Consider the following 13854-nt stretch of genomic DNA (forward strand, 5'->3'; position numbering starts at 1 on the left):
AATTTTTGAATATTTTTGAATTGAGATAAATGGTTTTAGCTATTTGTCATTACGTGAGCCTAACAGGTAAGGTTCTAACGACTACGAATTAAAAAAGCATCGTTTGAACGACATTTGTTGAAGTGAAAATATTTAATTGCATTCCATTACGATAGAAAACTACCTTCTCAGGTCCCTCAGATCACAGGTAGCCCAAGCTTGGTTTCTGTGGTGTCCTGTTATGAGGAAGGTAATGATAGGGTAAAATTTCGAGGCTTTATTTCACGTTTTGATGATTTTATTGAAATTTTTGATGATTCCCCATACATTTCCTTATAACAGGACACCACAGAAACCAAGCTTGGGCTACCTGTGCTCAGATCTACTGGATCTGTATTGTATTACCCTTCCACCTTGACAGACCGTTGACAGATCGATTACATTTTGTTGTGTGCATGGGGAACGAGTAATTTATCTCTTACGGTGTTGTCTGCAGTTTCTACTTTTCCTATCCCTACTTCCCCGACTACTTGGCTCCATTCTTCGGGGGTCCACAGGAATCCTAAAAAACTCGTCTTTGATGCTCATAATATTGTTTTGTCCAAAATTCTTTGACAAAGTTTCCAAATTTTTGAGATTTCCAATTTTTTCAGAACAGCACAGCAATAAACAAACTTGAACACTTGTATAACGATGTTTGATTATCCATATAACCAAGAGAAAATTAACTAAGAGAAGGAATCCCCGCACCCCATCATGAGCACTCTTTGATGCTATTTTTAGAATCTTTTATGCTATTTTTCTAAGCTGATTGGATAAAGCGCCCGCACAAAAACAAACCATGTCAAATATGATTCTAAAAATAGCATCAAACGGTACCTATCATGATTACAAGCATGAATACCAGAGCTCCCTTCTCTTAGTTTATTTTTTCTTGATATATCCATATAGGTCCATTTATTACACGTCCATGTTAAATAGTATGAATACCAGAGCTCCCTTCTCTTAATATATTTTTCCTTGATATATCCATATAGGTTATTACACGTCCATGGTAAATAGCATAAATACCAGAGCTCCCTTCTCTTAATATATTTTTCCTTGATATATCCATATAGGTTATTACACGTCCATGGTAAATAGCATAAATACCAGAGCTCCCTTCTCTTAGTATATTTTCTCTTGATATATCCATATAGGTTATTACACGTCCATGGTAAATAGCATAAATACCAGAGCTCCCTTCTCTTAGTATATTTTCTCTTGATATATCCATATAGGTTATTACACGTCCATGGTAAATAGCATAAATACCAGAGCTCCCTTCTCTTAGTATATTTTCTCTTGATATATCCATATAGGTTATTACACGTCCATGGTAAATAGCATAAATACCAGAGCTCCCTTCTCTTAGTATATTTTCTCTTGATATATCCATATAGGTTATTACACGTCCATGGTAAATAGCATAAATACCAGAGCTCCCTTCTCTTAGTATATTTTCTCTTGATATATCCATATAGGTCCATTTATTACACGTCCATGGTAAATAAAAAAAAGTCTGAACAAGCCTCACCCTGATAAATAATTGTAGCCTTACCTCTTTCACTCAGTGAAAAATTCATAACCCTCCTATTAAGTCAACGAGGCAGGGTCTTAGCCAGACCAAATTGTTTATAGAGGCAAACGAGTGGCGAAGGCAGGAGCAACTGTGTGTGTGTGGGGGGGATTATGTCGGTATGCACTACCAGAAAAGTCTAAAATTGAGATTTTAGATTCTTTTAACTTTTTCAGTTTATTTTTTATTGTAGTATGTCTTTATTGTCAAGTTTACACCATCATCACGTGATTAGATTACAATATTTAGCAGGTTACACATCTCCAATTGATCTCGAGTCTGAAAAAGTTATTGTGGTTATTATCATCAATTTATCATATGAAAATGTTTGTTTTCGGTATCACACTTTCACTCATTAAGAAATTCATGATCCAGATCAAGCATCCAGAGCCAGGACTTAGTATTTACTAGTATAAACTTCCGTCTTTGCTCCAGAGGTTACACTTTTGAGCGGGATTCATGTTACTGTTCACCTTACACTTGAACGCGTTGGCGAACTCACAAGAGTTGCATAACGCACCAATCAACCTGTGGCCGGAATAAAACCTAAAATCAGTGTTACACGATACAGATACATTTTAAGACAGGTATTAATACAACATGTACTCATGAATGTAAACTCAATAGACCAGTTTCGAATTCCAAATTACCGCTGTGTTCCTTGATTACAGACTCATTTGCACAGGGTTAGCCTCGTATCAGTGTTTAAATATTCACAAATACCAACGGTAAAGTAAAGAATGCACAACTTCAACAATACAAACACTTTGAAACTCGACGGACCTTGACTGGAACACGTGAATATTCTGCACAAACTCGAGGCTAACCCTGTGCAAATGAGTCTGTAATCAAGAGATACAGCGGTAATTTGGAATTCGAAACGGTTCTATTAATGTGCTGGAAAAAATAATAGCCAACGAATTAATGGGTTTACTTACTAACAAATAAAACAGCTTTTTCCGTGCTCCCTTCAGTAATAAAGCAAGTAGGAAGTGATTTAAGCATGAAAGAAGTGTAAGGAGAAGCACGAGCCGTATATGCGAGTGCTTCTCACACTTCTTGAGTGCTTACGGCGCTTTCTAAGCGTCTTTCTTTTTGCGTAAATAACATAGTGTATATGTCCATACCCAAATTTGTTATCATAGGATCCATCTTCAATAAAAGCTTTGTGAAGTCCCTCAGGAGTTCCCTTGCGGCAATACGTCTGTCGTCAAAAAAAAAAAAAAAAAAAAAAAAAAAAAAAAAGAGAGATTTCAAAATGGATATAATTAAACAAAGAAATAATACTCTTGGGAATGATATGTGGTCTGAACTGAGGCCCCGTCCACACTGTGCCGGACAATTTTGAAGTTTTATTTATTCGGTTAGGCCTACCGTCCACACTAGTCCGGACGAATCCGGAACAATTCTTCCCGAAAACGAATTTTTTCAAATACCGTCTCCAGAGTGGAACAATTTAAAAACGCCGGCTAGCCGTATTAGTGTGGACGGAGAACATTTCGTATCCGAAAATTTCGAATACCATGACGTCATGATTGTCATGGGAACATGGCGGGAAGGCTAAAAATTCACCGCAGCACCTCAATTTCAGCTTCGATGCACATGCTCACATGTGAAATGAAGCGTTTTTACCGCCTCTGATCGGACTAGTGTGGACGCGAAACATTTTATCCGTTTTCATGTGTGGATGGAAAACGTTTTTTCGGTTTCGGTGTGAAAGTTCAAATTTATTCAAATTTATCCGGCATAGTGTGGACGGGGCCTGAGAAAACATTACGTCCAAGGAAAAGAGGTGTAATGCTTGGAAAAATACGTTTACGTTTTGACTAATTCGCAAATTAGCATGAGCAAATTGTCATGTTAAATCTCCATCATATATTTAAGGTAAGTGTGTTAGTTATTGTTTTTCTTTTGGTTTTTAAAGATAATATTAGTACTGACTATATTAAAAACACCCAAGGTAAAGAGGTCTATTGACCCTGAACAGGAGTGATTTCATTTCTCGTGCTTACCTGAGCAAACGCTGTATAGAACAGCTGCTCGTTTGTTAGAGCGAGCTTTGGTAGCAACCATGTTTCCCTGGGATTTCGTTGTGCCCAATCATGATATGCCTGATAAAGATACATAAATTCAGAAAAACGAAAACAAAAAAACAAACCGACCGATCGAGCTCTTACATTGATATTTCATGTGAAATCAAAGTAAAGTGCAATTAATGGTTCCGACTTTACTCACTAAGCTACCATTGCTGTGTGCCACAAGCACATTAGCTAGAATATCTCCGAATGTTAAATTCTATACTAATTGATTAAATTAACTTGTCTCAATTGTTTACTGTGCAGAAGAAAAGAAAACTGCCTCATAATCCTTGTAGTACACAGATACCAAGAGAAAATGAACTAAGAGAAGGAATCTCTGGTATTCATGCTTATAACCATCATAGGCACCATTTGATGCTATTTTTAGAATCAAATTTGCCATAGTTTGTTTTCGTTCACGCGTATACTGCGCGCGCTCTACTCTATTTGCTTACGTTTTAGTTTGAAAAACAAAAAAACAAAAAACAAACAAACAAAACAAAACAAACAAAAAAACACAACAAAAACAACAACAACAACAAAAAGAAAACGACAACAACAAAAATAAAATAAAATAAAATAATAAAAAAAAAAAAAACGAAAAAAAAACAAAACAAAAAAACATGAGAAAACAGGGTAGAGCGCGCGCAGTATGCGTGTGTAGAAAAACAAACGATCAAAAATATGATTCTAAAAATAGAAAAAAAGATTCTAAAAATAGCGTCAAAGGGGCGCGTGGATTCTTTGTCTTAGTTCATATTCTCTTGCATATAATGTTTAGTTAGGGATGGACCATTAGATAATTGATGGGGGGGGGGGGGGGGGTTTGCAGGAATTTTGGTTGTATGATCTTTATTTTTTTGACTCAGCCTTGCACGTTATTTTTTGCCTACAGTTAGATATTTTTTTATTCTAGCAGAAGAAAAATATCTGCCTTTGATTCTGATGTTGCGTGTAAACAACTAGACAGCCATCACCATTTTCTCGTGGGAATGAGAACTTATGTTGAAAGGCTATTGTTTTCTGCTGGTTTCTGAATGGTTCCCGACTTCCCAAAGTTGGAATGTATTGTTTTTATTCTACATTTTGATTGGTTCTCGCTGTCTAAGTGGCCCCGGTTATAGTAGTTGTACTGTAATTCCATTGGGAAAATAAAGCTGATGCAACGGTGATTGGTTTGCAGGTTATTGATTCGGAACACCACATCTCCTTATGTATTTTTAAATGAGCACATTAGCTTTACACGTTGAGTTTGTATCGATTCATTAGCACAACTGATGCATGACGAAACTAACAACAATATACAAAATTAAATTAAACATCTAGAAAGACTCTTTCTGATCTCTCAAGTGGATGTTAGAGTATTGCATAAGCTTCCAGCTCAAGTTTAGGAATTATCCAAATGAAACAAAAGAAATTTGATCATTTTTGTTCAAGAGTGTAAGTCAGGGACGATTTAGCCGGGGGGATAGGGGATTGTAAGTTTAAATGATTATCATGGTAAAAGAACCTGTTGAATTATTCGTACAAGAGTAGGGGATTGTCTCCCGGTTCAACAGCCTATCCCAATCTGGAGGCATTAATAATAACTTACTAACAAATCACTCATGATTGTAAGCTGCACGGCTGCTACTAGCGCCATAATATGCAGCCCGTAAAGTCCTCCACTGGTCATGATTGTTAAGCGCATTGAGACCATGTAAAATGCGCTATATAAGAACCCCGTTATTATTATTATTATTATTATTATTATTATTATTATTATAGTCATGCGTAAAAAGAACACAGAGAACGATGAAACGGAAGACCCCAAAGGCTTTGCGGTGTTACCGTATGTGAAAGGAACTACTGAGAAGATCACTAGAATTCTTTCACGCCATAACATCAGATGTTGCATGAGACCAGAAAGAACTCTGCGGAATGTCATATCTAGACAAAAAAGACCAGGTCCCCCAGGAGAAGCAAGTTGGAGTAATTTATTCCATTCCTTGCGATGAATGTAGTATCAAATACATCGGGGAAACAAGCAGAGCTCTTGGAACTAGGTGCAAAGAACATCAGGCGGCTGTGCGTCTGAACAAGGCAGAAAGATCAGCCTTAGCCCAGCATGCACATGAAACGGGGCACTCAATCAAATGGGATAACATTTCAATCGTTAAAAAAGAACAAAGATGGAACCAAAGAAAGTGGCTGGAAGCATGTGAGATATCAAAGCAGAAGAACATTATTTTTAATAGAGACAGTGGCAGAGTTCTGCCAGCAAATTACATAAATCTTTTGTGATTTTCAATGCTCGTGCTTTCAGGTTTTTGCGCGCGATTCTTTTGCTCGCGCATATGTACAACGTTTGATCGCGTATGTTTCGTTAATATTGTAACGTATTTTAGTTCCTCTGAGGATGACAGTGTCGATCGAAAGCTAAGGAAAATATAAAATTATTTTTAAAGGTTGATGAGTCAATTTGATTTTCATAATATGACGTTAATATTATTATTTCAATTAATGAAATAATCTTAATTTTTTATTTATTAAAATAACATTAATTGATTAATCAAAATTAATCAATAATTAATTAAATTAACCAATAAAGCTGAAATTGATGTCATTAATTTTTGTGACGTGTGATCGTCCGTGTGAGTGTAGTCTTGAGAAAGACTGTCGTTGATGGTGACTATGTCATTAACTAATCTTATTTATACAGCTTCTCATTAATCAAATATAGGTAACTGTCCAATTATTTTCTTAATTGGACAAGCCTTGTTGATATAATGGGATTAACTAGGCAGCCATGTAATTAATAGGTAATTGGATTCAATGCTCCCCAATCAAGAAATAATTAGACTCGAAAAATTCCTGTGACTGCCAAATTGGACTCGGCTTACGGCCTCATCCAATTTTGTCAGTCCTCGGAATTTTCCTCGACCAATTATTTCTTAATTGGACAGCACGGAGTCCTATTACATATACTTATTGATATACATATGTTTATTAATTGTATTTATAGGCATTTTTTCATGTATTCATCCTGTGCATTCGAACCCAATAAAAGTGTATCTTTATTATTAGAGTTATTTGTATACTGCTCTTTCCTTGTTGGCCGCTTTTAAACCACCGTTTTCTATGATATTATATTCGAAAGTGTAGTTGCCGTTGACCTTATTAGAGTTATTTGTATACTGCTCTTACCTTATTGGCCGCTTTTAAACCACCGTTTTCTACGATATTATATTCGAAAGTGTAGTTGCCGTTGACCTTAAAAAAGCCAGAAAGAAAAGTCAGGGGAACGTGGTCATAGGACCCTATAGATACGACCCTGACATACCTGCCATCTTCCGAACAATTTGTACTGGGAGTACTGCCTGGCAAAACACCGTCCCTTGATCTCAATATTCCGTAGTGATCTCATTGACCACCCCTGACCAGTCGAGAAGCGTTGTCCATTCTTGTCATGTTTCCTTCCTGAAAAATATAGTATCCTTGTAGTTTTTCTTTTGCGCTGATTGGTCGAAAGCTGTGCTTTATTAGTGAAAGGAGCACAGTGCTGACGCCATCCGCGCGATGTGACCGTCATTCTTTTCGCGTAAATAATTTCAATGCCGAAATAAAATTAATAACTATGTATATAAAAAAAAACTAAAACAGTTTTTGGTGCTCCGTTAAGTAATAAACCACTTAGGAAGAGACGTAAGTACCCAAGAAGTGTGAGAAGCACTCGCTTACGGCTCGCGCTTCCTTTTACACGTCTTTCTTGCTTGCGCCACTTCCCGTGTGCTTCATTACTGAACGGAGCACGGAAAAAGCTGTTTTATTTATTAAATACAAATCAGTATCTACACTGAGATGACCCTAAGGAAAACTGTTGTATTTTGGGTAGTTGGGAGTTATTAAAGGCATGTAATCCGTGTTATTTTTTCTTCGGTGCTTGCACTCTCTGAGGATAAACTCTTACCATCGGGACCAAAGCCATAACTGATTTGTAGCCCAATTTTAGCACCAAGGGCGCCAAAATTAAATGCCCTGCAAAAGAAAAGGTCACGAGTGTAAAAAAACTGCACTCATTTATTTAGGGATTATCTAAAGCCATTCAAATAGCTCAGTTCTACAAAACGTTTCTGTATTTGGTTGCTTTCAAGGCACGATCGCTTGCGGAATTGATTGGGTATTAACCAATCTTCTTTAGGGAGCCAGCTACGCATAGCTTTTCACACTATATTCACTATCTTCTTCATACCTTAGGAATCCATTTTCATAAAAGTAAGGTGGTTCCAGGCTGGCTAACGGCTGAACTACAACAGAGGTAAAAAATACACAACTGATTACGAACAAAGTAACAGAAAAAGTGTTCAGTTTATGGAAAAGACTAAATTTTAACGTTATTAATTTAATCAAGTAAAAAAACAATTTTTGGATGAGGTTTTGATGATAGACGGATTTATCAATGTCGATGAGGTAGGTGTTATTGGCCGAAACCGTAGGCTAAATAGTCTCTTAGACCTTTACATTTTAATACCTTGGACAATTATTCACATGTCTCTAACATTGCAAGCTAATCGTTCGCTCGCTTTGATTCACGGCACGGCTAACTTTCAAGATGGCGCCTGGAACTGTGAATTTTACCTTATGTGTCTTGAAAGTTACATAAGTGACCAAGAACAGTTTTCTTATGACTGTGCACGAACACGGTCGTGACTGTACTCTTTATCCAATTACATTCCCGGAACACGGCATTAACACGGCGCGGACTCGGTCTCACCAAGGTCACGGCAATGTCAGACCACATTGCGCGAGAATAAAATCAGCCAATTAAAATTCTAGAAAACATCACGGTCACGACACGGCTCGTTATTATAGCACTGTCATGCGAAAACTGTTGTAACATTCTTTAAGTACTCACTTAGCAAATTATAATCAACCAAATAAAAAGGCCCATCTTCACCCTCGTGAGCAAACACTGACCACCTGAGAAATGTTTAAAACACAGTGAAAAAATTGTGCGACTTCAGTAAATTTTACGAATTACGATGCGCTATTTTATTAAGAATCTGAGTTATCAAATAGTGCAATATATGCCATCCATCCATCTATCCATCCATGTGTTATTTAGCATTAATAAGCAATTTTTGGATGAGGTTGAGAATGATATCGTAAATTATCAAGACCGAGGCTGTGTTATCTGCCGAAGCCGAGGGCAAAATCCTTATAATTCAGAAATATTTCGAGAATTCTTCATAAAATATATGAAAAGTTAAGGATTCCTTAAATAATTGTTTTTGTACATAATTCTGGAAATAAATACATATAATGAATAAAAACAAAGCTACCACAGTGTGACCTTGAATGAACTTGACATGATAAATGTATTATCTGTAGGAAAACCTACAGACAATACATTTATCATGTCAAGTTCACATGATATCAGGGATTGGCTGAGGGCTCTCGACCAATCAGAATTGAGATACTTAGTATAATGTATAATAATATATCTTGTACTTGCCTATCAATGACACCAGGTTGCCTAAATTTCATCAACATTTGTTGGTGATTGAACTTTGATGTGACTATTTTGTTTTTGAAATATTCATCTTTTTTGAGGGTGAGCTGTGAGGAGACAGAGAAGTAAAGTTGTACTATTTATAGTTAAGAGATCTTTTCTGTGTGATACGATCGTGAAGTAAGGAAAAGATCATGACAAGTTGTACTTACACTATTGTATTTCTGAAATTTCTGATTAACTTTGGCAGGGCTTGAAAGATAGTCAGGAAAGCCAATTTCGTTTTTCATTTTGTCAACCTGGATAAAAAAATGGATAGATAAATATACAAAGCAGATTGCGCAATAATCATCACACTCATAAGAGGCGCATTTGCCATAGCATATCCACTGCAAGCTAGCCTTTTTTGGTCCACTCTACTATGGCGTTTTACATATATCATAGAAAACAAGAACCCCGAAGGAGTCCATTATTTTTCAACACGAGAAGATAAACTTCATATCTTCAAGCCAACGTGTAATTTTCTTTTTATCATATAGACAAATCCACTAAGAAAAACTACGCTAGTTTATCAAAACAGGTTCCGGAAAACATCGCAAGTGACGTCATCGATATCCTCACTAGTGAAGATATGGAAAATATGTTACTCAGGTCCCGAAAACACTCATGTCTATATGATAAATTTTATTATGTGCTTAAGCCAAGTACCTTTTCAGTCATTTTCCTTCTAGTGTCGGTATCAAGCCAGGTCAGTGAGTTTATGTTTTCTTTAATGGCTTGGCGTATATCATTTGTCAGTTGTTTTACCTAAACCAATTAGATCAAGAACATAACGAATTAAATCAGAATGACACACGACCGCACGGATGGGTGAACGAGAGAAAACCAAACGAAAATTAAAAATATATAAAAAATAAAAAATAAAAAATGAGTGAACGAATGAACGAACAAGAACAAGCTAATCCACAGTCCTGGAATTTAGAGGATTTTAAAACAGAGGCATTAACAACTTCACATTTTGTATGGAATAATATTCTTCCTAATGACTAATATGAAACACAGGTACCAAGTGTACCCCAGCTTACCATATTTTCGATCTTTTTCTTCTTCTTGCCATAAATTGTGATGTATGCAGCTTCTAATATGTCGTTAAAGTTCAATTCAGCTTCATCGAGACAATTTAGCCTGTGTTTGGCTGTAGAAATGGCTGTTTCATTAATGAAGCTTGAATATGCCCGCCTGTAAGGCGTGGACAGATAAGCCACCTCCTTCTTGATCACGTGCCATACCAGGTAATTGGATAAAACACTGTGGGAGTAAACAGATATTTGTGATTTTGTCTTGATTTGTTTTGTTTTGTTGTTATTTTTTTGCATGTTTTTTTTTTGCATGTCCTTATTTCCGTACATGTCTCTTTATGGAGAAGAAAGTCAGTAGCAGCAGGATGGAATGCTTTGCAAGCCACGGGCGGTTGCATTTTGGACAGATGGACTTCCCTGTGCGAGGATCGTCCTGGTCATAGACGAGCTGCAGAGCATGGTGATAGTACTAGATAGTATGTTGAATTTTTCAGAGTGATTCTCTTTGTGAAATCATGATTTTTTGGTCGTCCAATTGCTAGACATCACAACTTTCGAAATCTACCTTAGCATTCGTTGCCAAATTTTCTCAAATCTCACGGAAATCTGCGCATCCGCTATTCATTAATTTTCTAATTATTCAATGGTATTTTCGAATTAGCAATATATGGTATTTTTATCTTCAACGGCGATTATCTTAAAATTTTAATTAAAATTTCATCTAAAAATTTTGAGCTAAACCGGCTGATTATTTTACTGTAAGTCAAGATCAACTAAAACTACAACCCATCAAAAATGAAGATAGGTCTTCAAGCTAAATTGAGAAAATCGCCAATAAGATAGTAAAATAAAGGGTGACCAAAACGCGGTGTTTTCATGTATCGTTTAAAATCATTTCTTTCATTATTACCAATCAATATGGACTGAGAGAGCTGTAAATTACATCTTTGTATTTTGCCCAAAAAAATGACCGCAAGCCCCCAAATTGAACAATTATATCTTCTCAATGAATTTTGTGATCCCTATTTTTTCATTTCGTAAAAAAATTTCGACAAAAATTGCACGATCGCATATCCTTAATAAATTCGAAGAAAATTGATGGATGCCAAAAGAAGAAGAGAAAAATCTGATAGAAAATGGCTAAATATTTTACCTCTTTGACGCATTCTGTACCAGTTCCATAGTCCTTCTGAGGTAAGGTAGTGCCACGTGAATAATCTCGGTCCCAGTAATATTGTGAGGCGCAAAAATATGATTTAAGTGCTTACTCCAATTGAACTAGAAAAGAAAAAGATTCTTTAAATCCTAATTCTAACGATGAAGTCTATTTTCTCGTTTGGGTTGGTAGGGCTTTACAGGTTTCACCAACAGTTCGTTGACATGTCCCTGATCAACGCAAGAGCATTCGACGTTTGGCAAACGTCAAATGGGCACGCAAATATGAAATAGCCGGTAATCTTACCAAGAGGAAAGTTCGTGGTAACACGACCAGCAACTTGATGGCAATGATGTTATCATCATTTTGATCAATGAAATGCCTCTTTTGTTTTACCTCTGAATGGAATTCTACGATGTGTGAGTACTGGCTTTTCTAGTGCCATAGTCTTGCTTCTGGCAAAGGTTGCTACGTGTTGCTACATACTAGGATCTCTCTCTCTCTCTCTCATACCTCTCTCCACCGCTGCGCCGTGGGTATAATGACGGTCCTTAAGAATAGAAGGGGTGCAAGCGAGGTTGGTCGACGGCTCGATATGTTATGCAAATTACTGTACAGAATGATAAATAACGTCAATATACATACTTGTGGTACTTCCTGCTGTAATTGATCAAGTGTCAAATTCCTCATTGGATTTTCATCAGGATCAGTCAAACCCTAGCAGATTGAATTTTACAATGATCAGTATCATTATTACTAAGTATTGTTAAGCATACGAAGTAACAAAACTACACTAACTTCTTTAAGTTTGTTCTGAAAGTCGAGAAGCTCTTGTACTTTAATTGCGATGCTCCTGTTTCCGCCCAAAAATTTCACCACATCAGTGATGTATTTCTTTTCAGCTGCAGTTCTCTAAAAAGTCAAAATATCTGAATGAATTGGGGAATCGATAAATCAACATCTTAGCTATTTTTGCCATTTGATTTGCAATTCGATAGACACTGTAGAAAATATGATGACTTTTAACTTAAAAGAAGGGCAGGAGCAGCAACAACAATAACAGCAAAGTTAGTATTGTCTAGCACTAGCACTCGTGGTGCTCCATGTTTCGCGTCCCAAGTGTGACAAGCACTCGTAACTCAGTACAGTAACTCAATACAATTATTAGACATTTTACATACTTGTCTAATAATATGTTTCGCGCAATAACGAAATACATGTTACTTACGTTTGCCGCCTTTTGAGGATCTTGTTCTTCATATTCAAGCTGATCGATCTGTATCAAGGAGATAAATAATACACTAGCATTAAACACCAATCATAACTTTCAGTTATTTGGACATGCGCCGGTTCCCTTTCTTCTGCTACTTACATAGATGGAATATGGATCAGGTTTCTGTTTGGTGTGGGCGTATAAGGAAAATAACGGCCCTCCCTTAGACTGGTAGTTCTTGTGAATGAAGCCAATTGTTGTATTGAAGTTCCAGCTATCCTCGTTCCAGATTCTGTCTTCTTCCACCATGCTCCAGCCTCCCAAATCATTGATCCGTTCCTTCAAAGGTTGCACACCAACATTGTCAATGGCTTTCTGGTTCATGCACGACTTGTACAAATTTGAAGGTAATTTTACGAGATCGTTATTCACCCCGTATATCGTTACTGTCCCTGTTTCTAAGATATTTGCCAAAATCCCTTGTTTTTTATGCCTAATTTTGTCTTTGATGCTGTAGGATGAAGGAGTTATGCCCTTTGGCAGAGGATTGTTCAACGGCCATCTCCCACAAGCGTACTCATAAAAGTCATCACAAGGGTCTACAGAAGTGTTCATCGAACTTTCGATTTGTTTGGCTGCCTCAATACATTCCTTGGTGTTACAAACCCTGCTAGATTGGTTGTTATTTTGGCCTGTTGTCTTGACATATCTTGGGGATCGAATCTTGTTCAAACCTTGATCAAGAGTACTCATCTTGTTCTGACTTGCTGCTACGTGGATCATGGATATCACCAGTAAGATTGTCAAGAAACGAGGACCATGGATTAACAACCATTGCTTATTTTCTTGTCTCCCAACGCTGCCACCATTCATCATTCTTTTCATCACGACTACACTGTAGGCTGATCGATGTAGTTGATGTTTAAATAAAGTGTTTTTTATTAATTGCGTGTTGTTCTCTACCGGTAAAAAAAACCGTATTTTAACCAACCTGCTCAAAAATATTTTACGGTGGCTGACTACTTTGGGAAAAAAAACGAACAGAAAATTGAAAATTGAAACTCCTTTAACCTGAAATGTAATGCTGATTCCAAATATGAAAAGAAAAAGGAAGTGTCCCGAGGTCGTTTTTGAGATAATCAGCATTTAATGCATACCTACGCGCGAGTTTTTGGAGCAAAAATTGCGTCACACGTGATCAGAAAAAAAATAAAGATTCATAAGATAATGGTTCTTTGTA

At 36.7% G+C, this 13854-nt stretch overlaps 1 protein-coding gene across 1 annotated transcript; it reads right to left on the bottom strand.

Moving 5' to 3' along the window:
• Positions 1–1795: 1795 nt before the first annotated feature.
• On the bottom strand, positions 1796–13499 carry LOC116293363 (endothelin-converting enzyme 1). Its single transcript, XM_089038947.1, has 17 exons — positions 12774–13499; positions 12630–12677; positions 12200–12313; positions 12047–12118; positions 11399–11523; positions 10252–10474; positions 9875–9973; positions 9379–9465; positions 9170–9273; positions 8570–8634; positions 7907–7961; positions 7625–7692; positions 6998–7134; positions 6862–6927; positions 3610–3708; positions 2725–2801; positions 1796–2125 (listed from the first exon to the last, which is right to left on the bottom strand). Exons 1-17 carry the CDS (start codon positions 13497–13499, stop codon positions 2005–2007), a joined length of 2286 nt encoding a protein of 761 aa, XP_088895073.1. The 3' UTR covers positions 1796–2004.
• Between the last annotated feature and the right edge of the window lie 355 nt (positions 13500–13854).

This window comes from Actinia tenebrosa, unplaced genomic scaffold, assembly GCF_029948245.1.
Source record: "Actinia tenebrosa isolate PJP-AT-01 unplaced genomic scaffold, QUT_ActTen_1.0 PGA_scaffold6__47_contigs__length_16458017, whole genome shotgun sequence".
Classification (NCBI taxonomy): domain Eukaryota; kingdom Metazoa; phylum Cnidaria; class Anthozoa; order Actiniaria; family Actiniidae; genus Actinia; species Actinia tenebrosa.

Bases quoted from the DNA above. Each gene is read 5' to 3' on its own strand.
- LOC116293363 (XM_089038947.1), bottom strand. From the start codon at position 13,499: ATGAAAAGAATGATGAATGGTGGCAGCGTTGGGAGACAAGAAAATAAG. The intron at 12,678-12,773 runs GTAAGTAGCAGA...TCCTTGATACAG, and splicing joins CTGATCCATATTCCATCTAT to ATCGATCAGCTTGAATATGA. The intron at 9,974-10,251 runs GTAAGCTGGGGT...TAATTGGTTTAG, and splicing joins AGAAAAAGATCGAAAATATG to GTAAAACAACTGACAAATGA.